The sequence below is a fragment of the Mustela lutreola genome, chromosome 18 (genome assembly GCF_030435805.1).
Source record: "Mustela lutreola isolate mMusLut2 chromosome 18, mMusLut2.pri, whole genome shotgun sequence".
Classification (NCBI taxonomy): Eukaryota; Metazoa; Chordata; class Mammalia; order Carnivora; family Mustelidae; genus Mustela; species Mustela lutreola.
Window position 1 is genome coordinate 7,344,389 of NC_081307.1, and position 22,243 is coordinate 7,366,631.

The window sequence follows — 22,243 nt, forward strand, 5'->3', positions numbered from 1 at the left end:
TTTTTTTAAAAAAGAAACGATAAGTATTCTAAAATTAAGATGACTGAAATCATATTAAGTATATTTCCCAACCACAATAGTACAAAACTAAAAAAGCAAAACTAAAACACAGCCAAAAAATCTACAAAAAAAGCAAAACTAAAACACAGTCGAAAAATCTACAATGTAAATACTAAATATTGAATATATAAATATTAAACAACACACCGCTGCACAAGCAATAGGCCAAATAAGAAAACGGCAAATCAAAATAGTCTCAATACAAAAGAAAAAGAAAACACAATATTTTAAAACATATAGGATGGAGCAAAAGCAGATGTTAGAGCGAAATTTATGCTATAAAAATGCTTTTATTAAGAAAAAAATTTTAGAGGTGCCTTTTTTCTAGTTATGTCACCTAAGGTAAGAGAAATAAAAGGAAAAAAAACTATTGGGACTACATCAGAATAAAAATCTGTATAATGAAGTAAATAACCAACAAAACTAAAAAGCAACTGAATGAATGGGAGAAGATATTTACAAATGACTTGTCTGATAAAGGTTTAGTACCCAAAATATATAAAGAACTTATGCAACTCAACGCCCAAAAAACCAAATAATCCAATTTTTAAAATGGGCAGAAGACATAAACAGACATTTCTCCAAAAAAGACATGCAGATGGCAAACAAACACATGAAAAGATGCTCAACATCACTCATCACCAGGGAAATGCAAATCAAAACTACAATGAGATATCACCCTACACCTGCCAGAAAGACTAAAATCAACAACACAAGAATCAATGAGTATTGGTGAGGAGATAAAGGAACTCTCATGAATGGCTGGTGAGAGTGTAAGCTGGAGCAACCACTCTGGAAAACAGTATAGAGATTCCTGAATCTCTTAGATCCTTAGAATCCTACTGGGTATTTACCAAAGGATACAAAAACATTAATTCAAAAGGATACATGCACCCTTATGTTTATAGCAGCATTATTTACAATAGCCAAGATATGGAAGCAGCCTAAGGGTCCATAAATTAATGAATAGATAAAGAAGTAGTGGGGTGTGTGTGTGTGTGTGTGTGTGTAATGGAATATTATTCATCCTTAAAAAAAAAGAATGACTCTTGCCATTTGCCTAGCATGGATAGAGCAAGTTATTATAATGCTATATGTCAGTCAGAAAAAGACATATAATTTCACTCATATGTAGAATTTAAGAAACAAAACAATTGAGCAAAGGGAAACAGAGTACAGAGAGGCAAATCAAGAAACAGAGGACAAACTAGATGTTTACTAGAGGGGTGGTGAGTGGGGGAGTGAATGAAATAGGTGATAGGGATTAACTAGTGCATTTCTCATGGTAAACATTGGGTGATATATGGAATTGCTGAATCACTACATTGTACACCTGAAACTAACATAACACTGTATGTTAACTATAATGTAATTAAAATAAAAAATAAAAGACAAAAATGCAATAGAGAACTTCAACAGCAGAATCAAGCAAAGAAAAGAAACAATATGCAAATTGGAAGACATGTTCAGGCAAGGGGAAAAAAAAAAAGAATGAAGTCCTACAGGATTATGAGACACCAACATATGAATCAATAGGCAGTCACATTAAAAGAAAGAGAATGAGGCAAAAAGCTTATTTAAGAAAAAGGAGCTGAAAAATTCCCAAATCTTAGAAGACAAATGGATATCTAGGTTCACAAAAGTCAAAGGATCCAAAATAGGATCACCCAAGACAACACTAAACAGATTTACATTATAAACAAATTATCAAGGAAAAAGAATTTGAAAGAAGGCAGGGAAAAGTGGCTACTCATATACAATGGAAACCCCACAAAACCAGGAGTGGATTTTTTTTAGTGGAAACCTTGTAGGCTAGGATGGAGTGGATGATATAATTGAAGTTCAAAAAAATCTGCCAACCAAAAAGTACTGTGTTCAGAAAAACTGCTTTTTAAAAATAAAGAAGGATAGTCTTTCTCAGACAAACACAAAGTTAAGTTTATCACAACTAGATCTGCCTTCAAGAAATCCTAAAGGGAGTTCCTCAAATTAAAATGAAAACATACTACGCAGCAATGAAAAAGCATAAGAAAACGTAAAGCTCAATGGTCAAGGATATAAAGCTGTGATGATGATATATAAATCACTTTTAATCTAATATAACTGTTAAAATATAAAAATTTGTTTATATTTTGAATATACAATATAAACAGAAGCAATTCTGACTAAAATAGCACAAAGTACGTGAAGGGGAAGTAAAAGTATAGATTTTTAGGGAGCTTGGGTGGCTCAGTGGGTTAAGCCTCTGCTTTTGGCTCAGGTCATGATCTCAGGGTCCTGGGATCAAGTTCCGCATCGGGCTCTCTGCTCAGCGGGGGGCCTGCACCTCCCTCTCTCTCTGCCTGCCTTTTGGCCTACTTGTGATCTCTCTCTCTCTGTCAAATAAATAAATAAAATCTTTTTTAAAAAAGTATAAATTTTTATGTATACAATTGAAGTTAAGCTTATCAACTTAGAAGGCTACAACTACAAGTTACTTTATACAAGCCTCAAGCTGTATAAAGAAAAAAATCTATAATAGATTCACAAAAGGTAGAAAAGAATCAAAGTTACTACCAAAAAAATCATCAAATTGGAATCGACAACAATGACAGACAATAAAACTACAAAAGAGACAGAAAACATAAACAAATGACAATAGTTAATCTTCACCTACTAAAAATAAATTTAAAATTAAATGGATTAGGGGCACCTGGGTGGCTCAGTGGGTTAAAGCTTCTGCCTTCAGCTCAGGTCATGATCTTGGGATGCTGGGATCAAGCCCCGCATCAGGCTCCCTGCAGGGAGCCTGCTTCCTCCTCTCTCTCTCTCTGACTGCCTCTCTGTCTACTTGTGATCTCTATCAAGTAAATTTTTTAAATTTTTTTTAAAAAACTAAATAGATTAAATTCTCCAATCAAAGGGCATAGACTAGCTAAATGGATTAGCCTCAGGGCACACCTGGAGCTAGCCCCTCCACTCTGTATCCACAGACAAGTGGCCCAAATGCTATCATTAACACCTAATGCAGTGTGTATGCCTGGGCATGAAGGTGAAGCTATGGTAGTGTATGCCAATAACCAGTGACATGACAACTGCTAGTAAGCCCATAATTGGACTTGGCCTTTGCTGCTTGCTCTGGCCTCTATCACTGTAAGTGTGTATCCAACCAGCCCTTACCCCTACACAGGCACCTGGAATAGGCCTCTATAGCCAATTGTGTGCACTCAGTCACCTCCAGCCACTAACACTGTTTATCCCTAGTCTCTAGGCACTGAACCTGGAGATTTTTCTGAGGACTCTAATAGCCCCTGAAGCCACTGAGGACTGTCTGACCACACAACGTCCATGCCATGAACCCTAGTGGCCTAAGCCAAGGAGACATTACACCCCATGGACCAAGTGCCATCAACACATGCCCAAACAGGGTACACTGCACCACTAGACCCCAGATCACCACTTACTCCAGAATGCCCCCTCCCATAGATGAAAGTCTTCCCTTACCAAAGTCAATCCATAAAGTCTGGAAGAGGTGACTGCTTCTTCAAATAAGTAGATAACTACGCACAGCTACAGGGATCATGAAGAAGCATTAAAACATGATGCCACCAAAAGGATATAGTAAACCTCCAACAAATAGCTTCACACAAATGGAGATCCAGGAATTGACTGATAAATATTTCAAATTAATTGTTCTAAAAATGCTGAGAGAGCTACAAGATAGTGCAATACACATAAACAATGTAATAAAATAAAAAAACAATACAAGAACAAAATCAGAGGTTCGACAAATAGAAAATATAAAAAGAATCAAACAGAAATTGTGGAACTAAATAATCCAACAACTAAACTGAAGAATTCAGTAGAATAGTTCAACAGTATAACTGACCAAGCAAGCAGAATCAGTAAGCTAGAAGACAGATCAATTGAAATTATCCAATTAGATAAACTAATGGAAAAAGAATGCAAGGTTATAAAGAAAGCCTATGTGATGTATAGGACACTCTTGAGAGAAATAATGTATGCATCACTGGAGTCGCAGAAAGAAAAGAGAGGGAGAAAGGAGTAGAAGTCTTACTTATATAATGACTGAGAACATCTCAAACCTGGGGAGAGATTTGGACATATAAGTTTATGAAGTTAATAGATCACCTCAAAAATTCAATCCAAAATGGTCTTCTCCAAGACACATAATAATAATAAAGAGACATTGTAATAAAACTATCTAAAATCAACAATAAGGGAAAGTGGTAAAAAATATATATTGTCTCTCATAAAAGAGAATCCCTCCCACCCCAGAAAGCTGTCAGTAGATTTCTTAGCAGAGATCTTGCAAATCAGGAGACATAAGATGATATAATCAAAGTTCTGAAAGAAAGAAACTGGTAACCAAAAATACCTTACCCAGCAAAGTTGTCCTTCAGAAATTAAGGTGAGATAAAGACTTTTGCTAGTAAACAAAAGCTAAGGGAATGGATCAACACTAAATCTGCCTTAGAAAAAATGCCAAAAGGAGTTCATCACGCTGAAATGAGAAAAGCTAATCAGTAACATGAACACAAATTAAAGTATACAATACATCTGCAAAGACGAGGACATAGTAAAATTCATAATATTCAAACTGTAACATGGTTATGTGTTAACTCTAGTATAAAAGTTAAAGGAGAAAAGTATTGAAATAGCAATAGCTACAGTAATTTCTTAGTGGATACACACTACAAAAAGATGTTATTTTGACATCAAAAACATAACAGGAGGGGAGACTTGGGAAGGGTTTTGAAATTGATCAAACATTATTCTTTTGGCATAAAATAAGCTGCTATACATATATTTTATGTAAGTTTCACAGTAACCATAAACAAAAACCTGCAGTAGATTCACAAATAATAAAGAGAAGGGAATCAAAGCATACTACTATGAAAAATCACAAATTCACAAAGGGAAGCAGAAAGAGAAAAATGGGAAAATAACAATTAACAAGTTGGAATTAGTAGGTCCTTGCCTATCCATAATCACTCTAAATGCAAAGGAACTGAATTTCCTAATCAAAGGACAGAGTTGCTTCATGAATAGGTAGAAAAATAAGACCCAAGTATATGCTGCCCACAAGAGATTCACTTCAGCTCTAAGGACACACATAAGCAAATGTAAAGGAATGGAAAAAGATTTTCCATGCAAGTGGAAGCAGGGATAGCTATATATCAGACAAAATAGACTATAAGTCAAAATGCTAACAAGAGGAGTAAAAAAGATCATTATATAATAAGGCAGTCAATTCATCAAGAGGATATGACAATTATAAATATATATCCACTCTACATTGATGTACTTAAATATCGTAAGTGCTAATAAAACTGAAGGGAGAAATAGACAACAATACAATAATTCTAGGGGGCTTAAATATTCCACTTCCTACAAAGGATAGATATTCAGACAGAAAATCAACAAGGAAAAGCTGGACTAGGGCCAGACTTTGGACCAAATAGATATAACAGACACATACAGAATATTCCATTTAGCAGCAGCAGAACACACATTCTTCTCAAGTGTGCATGGAACACTTTCCAGGACAGATCATATGATAAGCCATAAAACAAGTCTTAGTAAACTTAAGACGGAAATCATACAAAGTAACGTTTACAACAACAACAAAATGGAACTGAAAATTAGTAATTGAAGGAAATCTGGAAAACTCACCAATATGTGGAAATTAGAGAACATGCTCTGAAACAACCAGTGGGTCAAAGAAGAAATCAAACATAAATCAAAAATTATACTGAAATAAATGAAAATGGAAGGACAATATATCAAAATCTATGGGATTCTGCAAAGCAGTTCTAAGAGGGAAGTTTATAGCAATAAACACCTCCATATAAGAAAAAAGGTGTAAAATAAACAACCCAACTCTATACCTCAAGGAAAAAGAAAAAAAGCCACCATATTAGCAGATGGAAAAAAATAACAAAGAGCAGACCAGAAATGAATTAAATAGGGATGAGAAAAACAATAAAAAGATTAACAAAATAAGAGCTGGTTTCTCGAAAAGACATACAAATTTGACAAACATCCAACTAGACTAAAAACGAAGATTCAAAAAAAAAAAGAAGAAAAGAAGATTCAAATAGGTAACCATAAATTAAGGAAGAGACATTATAACTGATAACATAAACATGCAAAGGGTCATAAGCAACTATTATGAACAATTATATGTTGACAAATTGGGAGAACCTAGAAAAAGTAGATAAATTCCTAGAAACATAACCAACTAATATTAAATCATGAAAAACTAGAAAATCAGAACAGACCAATTTTGAGTATGAGATAAAATCAGTAATCATAAATTTTCCAACACAGAAGAGGCCAAACCAGATAGTCTCCCTGGTGAATTATACCAAACACTTGTTAATGTTAATCATTCTCAAACTCCTCCAAAAAACTGAAGAGATCATTTCCAAATTCATCCTATAAGGCCAGCTTTATCTTGATACCAAAGTCAAATGAAAACACTATAAGAAGAGAAGACTATAGACCAACATCTCTAACGAATACAGATGTAAAAATTCTCAACAAAATATTGCTAAACTAAATTCAACCAAGCATTAAAAGAATAAAACGCCATTATCAAATGGTATTTATCTCTGGAATGCAAGGATAGTTCAATACATGCAAATCACTAACTGTGATATACCACATAAATAGAATGAAAGATAAAAGATCATAAGATTCTCTCAATAAAAACAGAAAAAGCATTTGACAAAATACAATATGCTTTCATGATAAAAATAATCAGCAAATTGAGTATAGAAGGAACACATCTTAACACAATAAAGTCCACATATAATAAACCCACAGCCAATATCAAACTTAGAAAGCTTTTCCTCTAAGATGACGAATAAGACTTTTGCTCATTCACACCACTCCTACTCAACATAGTACCAGAAATTGTAATGAGAGCTGTCAGGGTAAAAAATAATAAAAGGCATCCCAACTGGAAAGGAAGAAGTGAAATGGTCTTGTAGAAAATATAATCTCATATAGAGAAAGACCTAAAGACCCAACCAAAAAGGTGTGTTATAACTATTAAATTCAGTAACTCTGTAGGGTACAAAATCAACATACAGAAATCATTTGAATTTCTATACACTAACAACAAAGCAGCTGAAAAATAACAGTATCATTCTCACTAGCATCAGAATCAATAAAAATACTTCAGAATAAATTTAAATAAAGTGAGAAATCTGTACCCTAAAAATGACAAAACTTTCATGAAAAAAATTTAAGACACAAAAGAAAAGATATCTTGTGTTCTTGGATCAGAAGAATTAATAGGTTAAAATGTCAATACTACCAATACCATTTGTAGTTTCAAAGCAATTTATACCAAAATTGCTACTCCAAAACTGTAATAATTATAACAGTATGGTACTGTTTTAGAAGAGCAGACCAATGGAACAGAATGGAGAACCTAGACCAAATCCCAGGTATAAGCTCAAAAAATAGTTGATGAGGGAGCCAAAAATACTCAATGGGGAAAAAAGAACCTATTCTATAAATGACATTGGGAAAACAGGATATTCTCATGTAAAAGAATTAAAGTAAACCTCTAGTTTATACAATTCACAAAAATTAACTTGAAATAGATTAACAACTTAAATGTAAGAATGAACACCATAAAAATCCTAGAAGATGACATAGGGAAAAAGCATTGACACTGACACTGTTGTTGGCACTGACTTTTTAGATATGACACCAAAGCACATGCAGCAAAAGCAAGAAGTAATAATGGGACTTCATCAAACTCAAAGGCTCGTGCATAGCAAAAGAAATAAAACAATGAAGACAATCTATGGAATGGAAGTGAATATCTGCAAATCACGAATCTGGTAAATGTCCAAAATATACAAAGAACTCATAAAACTCAGTAACAAGGGCGCCTGAGTGGCTCAGTGGGTTAAAGCCTCTGCCTTCAGTTCAGGTCATGATCCCAGGATCCTGGGATCGAGTCCCACATCGGGCTCTCTTCTCAGCAGGGAGCCTGCTTCTCCGTCTCTCTCTGCCTGCCTCTCTGCCTACTTGTGATCTCCAGCTGTCAAACAAATAAATAAAATCCTAAAAACAAAACAAAACAAAAAAAACCCAGTAACAAAAATCCAAACAATCTGATTTAAGAATGAGCAAAGGAAGAAAATAGACTATTTTCAAAGACATAAATATAGACAAAGGTACATGAAAATATGTTTAATATATCATTAATACCAAAGAAATGCAAACCAAAACCACAATAATTCCTTACATCTATTAGAATGGCTTTCATCAAAAACTGAAAAAATAACAAATATTGGTGAAAATATGGGGAAAATGAAACACTTATGCACTGTTTGTGGAAATGTAAATTGGCACAGCCAATACCCATATGAAGAGCAGTATGAAGGTCCCTTTAAAAGTTAAAAGTAGAACTACTATATGATCCAGCAACCCCATTTCTAATCCACTTTGTATCTACAGGAAATGAATACAAGATCTTGAATAAAAATCTGCATCCTCATGTTTGTATCATTTTTCACAACAGGGAAGATACAGAAACAGTGTCTGTCAATGAAAGGCTTGGTAAAGAAAATATAGTATTTATATAAAGTAACATTTTATTCATTCATGAGGAAGAAGGAAATCATTTATTCCAACATGGATAAACTTGTGGGCATTGTGTTAAGTGAAATAAGTTAGACAAGGAAAGACAAACGTTCTATAGCATTGCTTATGTGTGAAATCACCAAAAACAGAACAAAACAAAACAAAAACTGAACTCAAGTAAACAAAGCATACATAGCCTGTGATTACCAAGGCTGGTAGGTGGGGGAAAGGGAGAGATGTTTGTCAAAGGGTACCAATTTCTAGTTACAAGATGATTTAAGTTCTGGGATTCTGAGGTACAACATGATGATTATACTTAATAATACTGTATTACATACTTGAAAATTACTAGGAGAAAAGATTTTAAATACTCTCACCACGAAAAGAAATGTTAATTACAGCACATGATGGAGGTGTTAGCTAACAATATGGTGGTAATCATTGTGCATTGTGCAATAAATAACCATACCAAATCATGTTATATACCTTAAAATGACACAATGTTATAGGTCAATTACATCTCAATAACGCTGCAGAAGGTGGTAAGGGTCAAGATAAACATAAACGTAAGACCCAAAACTGTTAAATTACAAGAAAATAGGGGGAAAGCTCTTGAATATTTGTCTGGGAAATAATATTTTAGATATGGCATGAGAGAACAGACAACAAAAACAAAAATAGACAAGTGGGACACATCAAACTTAAAGACTTCCTTTTAAAATATATATATACTTATTTATTTTTAGAGAGAAAGAGGGAGAGCAAGGGAAGAGGAGGGGCAGAAGGAGAGAATCTTTCAAGCCCACTCCCCATTGAGCAGGGAGTTGGACCAGAGACTCATGAGACCCTGACCTAAGCTAAACCAAGAGTCAGACACTCAGCCATCTGAGCCACCCAGGGGCCTCCAAACTAAAAAAAACTTAATAAAGGAAACAATCAACAGAGTGAAAATGAGACCTATCTGCTAACCACACATCTGATAAAGGGTTAATCTACAAAATATGTAATAACTCATACAACTCAAGAGCAAAAACAAATAATGAGATTTTAAAAAGCAAAAGACCTGAATAGACATTTCTCAAAAGAAGATATATAAATGACCATCAGATTAATGAAAAGGTGTTCAGCATCACTAATCATAAGAAAAATGTAAATCAAAACCACAACTTATACCTTTTAGGATAGCTATTATCAAATAGATAAAAAATAACAAGTGTTAGCAAGGATGTAGAGAAAGGGAAACTTTGTACACTGCTGTGGGGAATGAGGTTAGCACACTCATTATGGAAAACTGTATATAGACTCCTCAAAAATTAAAAATGAACGACATTATGATTAAGAAATTTCATTTCTTGGTATATATATGTAACTAATATGTTAACTACCATGATTGTGACAATTTTTTCACAAAATATCAAAACAATTCATTTATCTTAAATATATATTTTCTTTGTTAGTTATACCTTAATAAAGTTTGAAAAATAAAAACATAGATGTTAAATAGAATAAAGAATTTAAATATAAACATTGGGGTGCATATGGCCCTTCTTTTCATAACATCTGTATCTTTGGGGTAAATACCCAGTAGTGCTAGGTCATAGGGTAGCTCACATGAATCATGGAACACTATATCGAAACTAATGATTTACTGTATGGTGACTAACAGAACACAATAAAAAAATTTAAATATATATTTAAATACACAGATAGAATTCAACTTGCACATACATACATATGTATTAATTATATTTCATATATTATAATTATATATGTGTACATATGCATTGTTATATTTTTAATGTAATATGCACATTATATACAATTATATATTATATACATATATATACACAATTATATAATTATATATATAATTAACTGCCATTTGTCTTGGTAATGTTAATAAAAATACAAAGTACCAACTATGTAGATTTTACAGAACAATATTACCTTTTCCAAATGTGATCTCACAACGTGCATTTGTATCCTGGCAGCCTCCATCATAACACAGATATTTGTTTCTACATAGACGTCCATTCTTTATAGTTACATCATATGGACATTCTGGTGACCCTCCATCACAAAATTCAGCAATATCACATTCACGATGTCTTGCTTCCCTACATTGAACACCTCGTTTTTCAATCTAATAGGAATTAAAATATAAAAAATAAAGCATTACACTTAAGATTGTTGAATTTCTCAGTATTTATTTCAAAACTGTTCTATTTCAAAATTCATTCTATTTATAGTTTAATGACCTATTTATTCATTAATGTCTATTAGTACCTTCTTTGTATAAAGCATTATGCTTATCATATTGAAAAAACTGTATGTTATCAGCTATAACAGGAAATAAGCATATGCACATGCAAAAGTATAACATAAATATGATGCGATGATTGCCAAAGCTCTGTTTGCATTTCAGTGCAAGGGAGGAAAAATCACTTTTAGCTTGAGATAATTATTTCTTGGGTGAAAACAATGTAATTCAGATAATTTCTAAATAAAATATACTTATTCAAAGCATAGTTTGTAAGTATGGAACAGTAGTAATTCTATGACAAATGTAACACATAAATAACAGAATAAACAGAGGAAAACCAAAGGGTAAAGAGGCAGTTCTTAGAGAAGAAACTTAATTATAACTGTTCTCTTGAATTATCCTGTAGTTAATTAACACTTTCATATACAGAATCTGAAAATGTACATAAACCATCTTAAAGGGACATCTATCTCATACATCTTAATTGATGATTTCCAGGTGACAATAAAAAGATTACAGATGTAAGAATGTAACCACATGATAAGATTCTAGAAAAAAATAACAAAATTGCATTAGTCAAGGATAGTCAAGAACACAGAACCCATGGTAGGTAGTTCAATAGAGGGATCGTCATATGACAAATCTGTTACAAATATATTGCAGGAGCTGAAAAGGAAAACAGGAAAAGAGTCAACATCTTCAACATATAAACTGGTATGTGATCTTTCAATTAAATGATCTTTGAATAAATAAGAAGTTTGTAGTTTGAACTTTGTGCTAACATAGCATTTAGGAAGTGCTATTCTAGTAAGTTTCATTATTTATACATTAATGGGAGATTGTTGTGTCTTTCAATTACATATCTACCGGTAATTACCACAACCAGTAACAATATTTTTATTTCTAAAAATATAAATAATGGATAGGGTAAATAAAAAGCCCCTTTTAAGGGAGATCTTCTGTATTAAAAATAGTACAATAGCTCTCAACCAAGTCTTAAGAACAACAGCATAAAGTTAGGCAGAATAATCGCATAAGAAGAAAACCTGAACATCCAAGTAATCTTCACAAAATCAGAAATCTGATTGTGAATTTAGTATATTTTTCTTTATCTGAAAATTCACTTATTTTTTTGTTTTAACTTAAATTCCATCTTCTTAACATACAGTATAATATTAGTTTCAGAAAGTTCATTTATTTCTATTTCAGCTATAGGTCTAAGTGATTTAAAGTATTAAGACATGATTCATTACATACTTGGAAGATACTTAAATCTTACTTTACAGTTCCTGCAGCACAATCCTGCAGCACACTGTGATCCTGGTTTCAGCATACAAGTGTGAGGATTACAACAGCTAGCAGGTCCACATTGCTATGAATTAATGGAATGCACAAGTAAAAGTACATCATGATAATAATATAAACTTTGGCAAGAACTATATTTACTGGGCTTACTTTTTGAGTTTTAGGGAAATATATTAATGCTTTCAATATTTATGGTTCTGTATCTCTAAACAATTAGAATACTAAAGTAAGACTTTCACTTCAAATCAAAACAGAGTAACCAGTACCAAGAAACTCTTACCCAACTAGAAAACTAGGAAAAATATATGAAACAACCTTTTTTTTTTCCCCACAAATTAGAGAATAGTGAGAGAGAACAGAATGGTGGTTAATAGCATCTGGAGGGTGGGGAAAAAGGGGAGATACTGTTCAAAAGGTACAAATTTTCAGGGTGCCTGGGTGGCTCAGTGGGTTAAGGCCTTTGCCTTCGGCTCAGGTTGTGATCCCCAGGTCCTGGGATCAAGCCCTGCTTTGGGCTCTCTGCTCAGTGGGAAGCCTGCTTCCCCTTCTCTCTCTGTCTGCTTCTCTGCCTACTTGTGATTTCTGTCAAGTGAATAAATAAAATATTTTTTTTAAAAGGTACAAATTTTCATTTAAGAATGAATTAGTTTTCAGGATCCACTGTAAAACATGATGACTATAGTTAACAGTACTGTATCATGCACTTGAAATTTGCTAAGAGGATAGATAAAAGTGTCCTCACCACATACAAAAAAAAAAAAAAAAAAAAGGGGAACTTGTGAAGGATAGGTTAGTTTGATTGTAGTAATCATTTCAAAGGTTATACATATATCAAAATATTATGTTGAACACCTTAAAAATAAAATTTGTATTTTTCAGTCATACTTCAGTAATGCTGGAGGTGGGGAAAGGTATATAGAGCTTATGCCTACTGCAAAGTCAGAATGTCCCCAAAACTTCCCTCTCTACTTACACCAAACACAAGTTCAATGGATTTCCAAAACAACTCTAAGGTTTGGTAATCTACTAGAAGAACTCACAGAACTCACTGAAAGCTGTTATATTCACAGTTATGGTTTATTATATGGAAATGATGCAAATTAAAATTAGCCAAGAGAAAAAGCAACCCAGGAATAGCTCATACTGCCTTCACCCCAGGAATTACATACATAATACTCTCCCAAAACTGATGTATGAAATTCCTGACTTATGCTATGTGGCCAGTATTACTCTAATACCAAACCCAGAGACATTACAAAAAAAGAAAATTACAGACCAATATCTCTCATAATCATTCAAATACCAATTTATTCATTATATTGACAGGCTGGAGAAGAAAAACCAATGTAGAAAAAGAACTTGACAAAATCCAATATTCACTTAATGAATCATACAAAATATTAGCAAACTAGAAAAAACTTCCTAAATTTAATAGTGAACATACAGAAAAACCTACAGCTAATATCATGTATATGATATATATGCTATATCTCTTTCACAAAAAATAACTCAAAATGGATCATAAATTAAATGTAAAATGTAAGGCTATAAAACCTCTAGGAGGGTAGATTTAAGAATAGACCTTATGTGAAGTGCTCTTCCACAATAAATAAATAAATAGGAATAATAATATCTTAAATAAATTCTTTCAGAAAGTACTGAGCTCAGAATTGCCTTGATGCTTAAACCAGAAAATATTCCAAGACAAGAAAAAAATGCAGACCACAATTCCCTTGTGAAGATAAGTGCCATCAACCCAAACAAAATATAAGCAAATTAAATCTACCACTACATATATGTATATAGAACAATGTAAGTGAAGCTAATGTTAGAATGCACGGTTGGGTTAGCATTCAAAAACCAATCAATGAAATGCACTATATTAATTAATTAATTAATTTTTAAAAGGAGAAAACTCATTTGAATCAGCTCAATAGACACAAAAATAAGACATTGGACAAAATTCAACACTAATTCCTGATTTGAGAATCAGAAATAGAAAGGAACTTCCTCAACATGCTAATGGTATCTGTTTACCAAAAAAGTTTTATCTAACATCATATCTAATGGTGAAAGTCAGAAAGCTGCCTCCACCAATAAAAACAAAGCAAAGACCATTCTCAACATTTCTAATTGACACTAGATCCAAGGTGAATTCACAAAAGTCAATTGTATTTTCTATACTAGCAATGAATAATTCTTAAATAAAATTTTAAAACAATGCTATAGAAACAAACTATAGAAAAACTAAATGAATTAAAGAAGAGCTAAATAACTGGAGATACACACCATGTACATTGATTGGCAGACTCAATTTTAATTTAAAAAAAAAAAGTAATTCTCCCAAAATTGATGAATGAATACCACACAATTCCAATAAAGTCTCTATATTCACATGCTGATTCTCCAATTTATATGGAAATACAAAGGGCTCACAATAATAAAACTAACCTAGAAAAAAGGAACAAAGTTGGGTGATTTACATTACCTGTTTTCAAGATTTACTGTGAAAATACATGAATTAAAATAGCGTAGAACTGGCATAAAGTTTTGTTACATAAATAAACAGAAAAGAATCCAGGGATAGACACACATGTATAGTAATTTACTTTCATAAGAATGCTAAAGTAATACAATGGTTAAATATAGTCATCTTAACAAATAGGCTCAAATGGAGCCTAACGAACCTCAAAAACACTACCCAAACACAAAAATGCACCCAAAATGAATCAACGACCACTGTGAGTGATAATTGTAAAACTTCTCAAAGAAAACATAGGATAAAATATTCATGACCTTGAGTAGGCAAAGATTTCTTAGGACATAAAACATTATGATCATAGAAAAAAAAATGATAAATTGGTCTTCATAAAAAATAAAAAATGCCTGTTGTTCAAAGATGTTGTTAAACAACCAAGAAGGTAATACATAGATTGGAAATAAATATTTGTAATATACATGTCTGACAAAGAACTAGTATCCAGCCTATAGGAAAAAAACTCTTACAAATCAATAACAAAAAAACCAAAACTATTTAATGGTTATTTAAGGACATGAGAACATGTTCAACACCATTATACTCTAAGAAAACACAAACCAAAACCATTGTAATGGTTAAAATTTAAAGGGCTACAACATCACATTTTGGTGATGGTGTGGAGGAAATTAAGTTTCATATGTTGCTGATAAGATTGTGAAATAATATAACAATTTGGAAAATAGTTTGCCAGTTTCTCATGAACATATACTTATATGATCCAGCAATTCTACTTCTAAGAATTTGGAATAATGGCCCACTACTGTTAACAACTCAAATATCCATTAGCAGGTAAGTGAAAAAACAGATTGTGTTCATATTTAAACAACAAAGTATTACACAAAATAAAAAGGAAGAAACTATTGTGACATAAAGCGACGTTGAATGAATCTCAAAACACAGTACTGAAAGGAAGAAGCCAGGGCCATCTGGCTGGTTCAGTCAGAAGAGTATGGGACTCTTCATCTCAGGGTCATAAATTTGAGCCCCCCACTGGGTATAGAGATGACTAAAATAAACAAATAAATAAACTGAAAGAAGAAAGGATATGTGAGGCATCATTCTATTCACATGACTTTCTAGATCAGGCATACTGACAATCAGATGTTTCCTGAACAGGTATCACAATCTCAGATTTCAAGATATAGTACAAAGCTACAGTAATCTAGGCAGTAAGGTACTGACACAAAACCAGACACTCAAATCAATGAAACAGAATACAGAGTTCAGAACTAAAGTCACACTTATATGGGCCATTGATCTACAACAAAAGGGGCAAGAATATGCAATATGGAAAAGACTGTCTCTTCAACATATGATGTTAGGAAAATTGGAGAGCTACATGCAGAAGAATAAAATGAGAACTTTCTTACACCATACACAAAAATACACCATACACAAAAATAATCTTGAAGTAGACTAAGAAACATGTGAGACCAACCTGAAACTGTAAAACTACTAGAAGAAGATACGGCTGGTAATTTCTTTGACATAAGCATATAAACATTTTTCCAGATATGTCTCCTCTGACAAGGGAAACAAAAGCAAAATTAAACTACTGGGACTGCACAGAAATAAAAGGCTTCTGCTTAGCTAAGGAAACCATCAGTGAAACAACAGGGCAACCTGAATGGGATAAGATATTTGCAAAATTATATATCCAATAAGCAGTTAATATCCAAAATATATAAAGAATTGTTATAGCTCAACACCAAAAAAAAAAGAATTCAATTAAAAAATGGACAGAGGACCTAAATAGACACTTCTCCAAAAAAAACATACAGATGGCCAACAGACACATGAAAAAATACTGAACATCACTAATGATCAGGGAAATGCAAATCAAAACCATAATGAGATATCATGTTACACCTGTCAGATGGTTAAAATTAAAAACACAAGATAACGAGTTGGTGAAAATGTGGGGAAAAATAACAAGCATTGTTTGACAATGCAAATTGTTGAAGCCATTGTAGAAAACAGTACAGAGATTCCTCAAAAAATTAAAAATAGAAACATCAAACAAACCCTTAATTCTACTTCAGGTACTTACTAATTCAAAAAGATATGTACACCACTATGTTTATACTTGAATTGTTTATAATAGCCAAGATATGGAAGCAACTCAAGTGTCCTATGATTGAAGATGTGGGAGATACATCTGTATCTATATCTGTAAATATAATGGAAGATAGACAGATAGATACAATGACATATTACTCATCCATAAAGAAAAAAATAAAATACTGTCATTTGTGACAACATAGATGGATCTAGAGGATATAATGCTAAATGAAATAAGTCAGTCACAGAAAGATCAATACCATGATTTCACTCAAATGTGGAATTTAAGAAATCAACAACAATAAAAAGACCAAAAAATAGAGAAAAACGGTAGTTGCTAGAGGGGAATGGGCAGGGGAATAGTGAAAACAGATAAAGAGGATTAAGAGTACACTTATTATGAAGAGCACCAAGAAAAGCACAGAATTGTTGAATCATTATACTGTGCACCAGTTTCAGGTATACCGTAACACTGTCTGTTAATTATATTTTAAAAGAAATTAAGAGAAAAAGAAATTAAGAAAGAGAGAGAGAGAAAGAAAGAGGAAGGGAGGAAGGGAAACAGAATTAAGAGGGAGGACTTGATCTACCAAATGGCAAAACCTGGGTGGCTCAGGGGGTTAAAGCGTCTGCCTTCGGCTCAGGTCATGATCCCAGGGTCCTGGGATCAAGCACCGTATCAGGTTCTCTGGTCAGCAGGGAGCCTGCTTCCTCCTCTCTCTCTGCCTGCCTTTCTGCCTATTTATGATCTCTGTCAAATAAATAAATAAAATCTTTAAAAAAAAATAAAATAAAATAGAGTGGTATGGATACAAGCATATTCAGACTCACATATGTATCACACCCTAATATCACTTCCATCTGTCTTGTAATCATGGAAATGTATAATAGCTGCAGTATGGCTGCAAATACTGAAGTATCTTAAAGTACTACAACCTGGACCTTTTGCATCCACTATATTTTCATAGCTTCCTTACCAAGTGTATAATTAAAATCACCCTATGTTCAGACTGTAATATTAATAGCCTTACCTTACCATATTACTGATCCCATTGTGGAATAATACCTTAAAGGATACTTGGTAGATGGCTGACATGTTAATCTTCAATAAAACATTTATAACATATCCAGAGGTTAAGCACAGGTTTGGAAAGATCTTAGATATTTAGTTTAAAACACAAAAGTTCATTCTAGCTGCCTATTTTTCCCATCAGCAATAATTTTTAGGAGTACATTTTCTACTTGTTCAAAATCCTTCAACCTACGTTTATATAGTATATTCTGGATGTATTTCAAACTTAATTTCACTTACTGTCAATATTCTGCATAGTACTCAGTCATATTTGAGACACGTAACATTTATGACAAAGATATGAGCTTAAACAATTAATTTATTAATTAACTTTCCTATTTATCAGACTTACTTCCTCAGTACCACAGTCACACGCTTCACCTATCTCCACTCTGCCGTTGCCGCAGAGTGCTGCCACATTTTTTCGCATTCGTGGCTTGTTCTGAAGACATCTGGCACCCATATTTGAAATGAAATTTTCAAAGGCACTCAAACTGCAACTGCTAAACGTCTTCACACCACTTGATCTCCTAGAGGTGAATCCATATAAATGTCATTGGCAGTACATTTCCAAAAACACAACTCTATATAATATAAATTACTTTCAAAATGTTAAATTGAATAGGTAATGATAAATGTTTATAACAAGTGCTTAGAGGTGAAAATTATTCCTGGGTAGATCATGTGATTTTATTCATTGGGATACATATCCTTATTCAAATAAAATTAAGTACAATAGTAAAAAATAAACAAGCCAATTAGAAAATGGGCACAGACTTGAATAGATCATTATTCAAAAAATACATATAAATGTCCAAGAGGAAAATGAAAAGGTGCTCAATATCACTAGTCATCAGGGAATTTCAAATCAAAACCACAATAAGATATCACCACATACCTGTTAAGATGGCTATTATCATTTAAAAAGATCAGATTTGAAAAAAATAAAATTAAAAGATCAGATTTGGCAAGGATATGGAGAAATTGGAATCCTTGGTACACTGTTGGTGGGAATGTAAATTGGGGCAGTCATTGTGGAAAACAGTAGAGAAGTTCTTCACAACATTAAAATATGATCCCACAATCCCACTTCTGGGTATACATATAAACTAACTGAAACCAGGATCTCAGTGAGATATCTGCACTCCGATGTTCATTGCAGCATTATTCACAACAGCAAAGATAAGGAAGCAATCTAAATTTCCACTGACAAATCAATGGATTAAAAAAAAATGTATATACATCATATATACATATATAAACCCATATGCAAAAACATGGATGAACCATGAGGACATTATGCTAAGTGAAGTAAGCCAGTAACAGAAGAAAAACACTGTATGATATCACATATATATATTTCAAGTAGTTAAACTCATGGATGCAGAGTTTGTCCCATGTATAATGGTGGTTGTCAGGGGTTAAGAGGAGGTGGAAATGCGGAGTTATTCAATGGGTATAAAGTTTCAGTTATTTGATATGAGTACATTTTAGAAACCTGCTGTACAACAAGTACCTATAATTAACAATACTGTATTGCACATTTAAAATTTTAAGAGAATTCCTGTTAAGCATTCCTTCCGCAATAAAAAAATAAAAATAGATTATTTTATATACATTAGTATATTAATTTTGAGATTCTGGGCATGACTGTATATAAATTCTTGCATATAAAGAAAAATACTTATACATGAATATGATATCTCTTGCCTAGGAATGAAGAAAATCCTGTATCCATTTACGGCAATTCCTGGATATATATCAACAATTCTTGAAACTTCTCTTCTACTCCCTCAGTCCTTCCCCTGACTATTATAAAATTAAGAATCAAACTCGTTTAAAGTTTGAATCTTTTCTGTTTTAATGTTTTTTTTTTCATTTTATTCACAGGTTTGTAGTACATATATGATAGATGATTCATTAAATAGTAAGTTGTTTGAGGCAGGGAACTTTATCATCCTTATTATTGGTATTACTTATCACAAGTACAGTACTTAGCAAACACAGAATCAATTGTCTACTGATTTTTTTATAATAACAAAAATCTTCTATTAAATAGATTATACTGTGCTTGGTTCTAAGCTTTCTCACCGATCTTAGAGAAATTTTATATTAATCAAAATTTTATGTCATTATGTCCACATACCACTAATAAAGATAGCTTCAGAGAGCATTTCCATGAATCACTTTCAATATGTAGTAAAATTCTATCAGATAAGGAGAAAACTGAAATTTATTGAGCACCTATTATTAGCTAGATATTTTAAATACTTGAATATTTAATACACACTACATGTCAGGGAGACTGGTTTACATATCAGGGAGACTGGTTTTGTGACCAACATTCTATAGAAATTGAACTAAAGTTAGAAAAGCTAAAAACCTCACAAAACTCAGTTTGTAAATTAGCAAGATCAGCATTCACACACAGCTGTTTAAGATTTCAAATTCAGGGCGCCTGGGTGGCTCAGTGGGTTAAAGCCTCTGCCTTCGGCTCAGGTCATGATCCCAGGGTCCTGGGATCGAGTCCCACATCGGGCTCTCTGCTCGGCAGGGAGCCTGCTTCCCTCTCTCTCCCTCTGTCTGTCTCTCTGCCTACTTGCGATCTCTGTCTTTCAAATAAATAAATAAAATCTTAAAAAAAAAAAAAACATTTTTAAGATTTCAAATTCAGGGGGAGAGGAGTCAAGATGGCGGAGAAGTAGCAGGCTGAGACAACTTCACCTAGCAGGAGATCAGCTACATAGCTTATCTAAAGATTGCAAACACCTGCAAATCCATCGGCAGATCGAAGAGAAGAAGAACAGCAATTCTGGAAACAGAAAAACAACCACTTTCTGAAAGGTAGGACTGGCAGAGACGTGAATCCAAAGGGACGGGAAGATAGACCCCGGGGGGAGGGGCTGGCTCCCAGGAAGTGGCGGAGCAACGGAGCACAAAATCAGGACTTTTAAAAGTCTGTTCCACTGAGGGACATCGCTCCAGAAGCTAAACCGGGGCGAAGCCCACTCGAGGTCAGCGTGGCCTCAGGTCCCACAGGGTCACAGAAGGATAGGGGGTGTCTGAGTGTCGCAGAGCTTGCAGGTATTGGAACGGGAAAACCGGCTACAGAGGAAGAGCCAAAAATAAGATCACAGCTCGGGCTTAACTTGAACCCGTCGCAGCCTCGGTGAGCTCAGAGCACCGCCGAAGGTCAGGCAGATGGGAGTTACGGGGTGCTGTTCTCTGAGGGCGCACTGAGGAGTGGGGCACCAGGCTCTCGGCTCCTCCGGGCCGGAGACCAGGAGGCTGCCATTTGTATTCCTGTCCTCCAGAACTCTACGGAAAGCACTCAGGGAACAAAAGCTCCTGAAAGCAAACCTGAGCGGATTACTCAGCCCGGCTCCTGGTAAGGGTGATGCAATTCCGCCTGGGGCAGAGACAATTGAGAATCACTACACCAGGCCCCTCCCCGAGAAGATCAACAAGAAATCCAGCCAAGACCAAGTTCACCTACCAAGGAGTGCCGTTTCAATACCAAGGAGAGCAGCAGATTTCCAGAGGAGGAGAAAGCAAAGCACGGAACTCATGGCTTTCTCCCTGTGATTTTTTTTAGTCTTGCAGTTAATTTAATTTGTTTCTTTTTCATTTTCCTCTCTTCTTCTGCTAAAATTTTTTTTAACTTTTACCCTTTTTTACCTTTATTAACTAGTTTATCTAATATATATATTTTCTTTCTTATATTTTTCTTTATTCATTTTCTTTTTTTAATTCTTTTCTTTTCTTTTTTTTTTTCTTTTTTTTTTTTTCTATCTTTCTTTTTGAACCTCTTTTTATCCCCTTTCTCCCCACTCACGATTTGGGATCTCTTCTGATTTGGTTAAAGCATATTTTCCTGGGGTTGTTACCAACCTTTTAGTATTTTACTTGCTCCTTCATATACTCTTATCTGGACAAAATGACAAGGCGGAAAAATTCACCAAAAAAAAAAGAACAAGAGCAGTACTGAAGACTAGGGACCTAATCAATACAGACATTGGTAATATGTCAGATCTAGAATTCAGAATGACAATTCTCAAGGTTCTAGCCGGGCTCGAAAAAGGCATGGAAGATATTAGAGAAACCCTCTCGGGAGATATAAAAGCCCTTTCTGGAGAAATAAAAGAACTAAAATCTAACCAAGTTGAAATCAAAAAAGCTATTAATGAGGTGCAATCAAAAATGGAGGCTCTCTCTGCTAGGATAAATGAGGCAGAAGAAAGAATTACTGATATAGAAACCAAATGACAGAGAATAAAGAAGCTGAGCAAAAGAGGGACAAACAGCTCCTGGAGCACGAGGGGAGAATTCGAGA

General features: G+C 33.7%; 1 protein-coding gene across 2 annotated transcripts in view; it reads right to left on the minus strand.

Annotated features, from left to right (window-relative positions):
- The window catches only part of ADAM32 (ADAM metallopeptidase domain 32), a 183,945-nt gene that overhangs the window by 61,035 nt on the left and 100,667 nt on the right, over positions 1–22,243 (minus strand). For both annotated transcript variants that reach the window (XM_059156119.1, XM_059156118.1), the window contains 3 exons: positions 18,263–18,440; positions 12,213–12,305; positions 10,618–10,813 (listed from right to left, as the gene is read on the minus strand). In XM_059156119.1, coding sequence (XP_059012102.1) covers positions 10,618–10,813; positions 12,213–12,305; positions 18,263–18,440 — 467 coding nt within the window. The remainder of the gene's footprint in view (positions 1–10,617; positions 10,814–12,212; positions 12,306–18,262; positions 18,441–22,243) is intronic.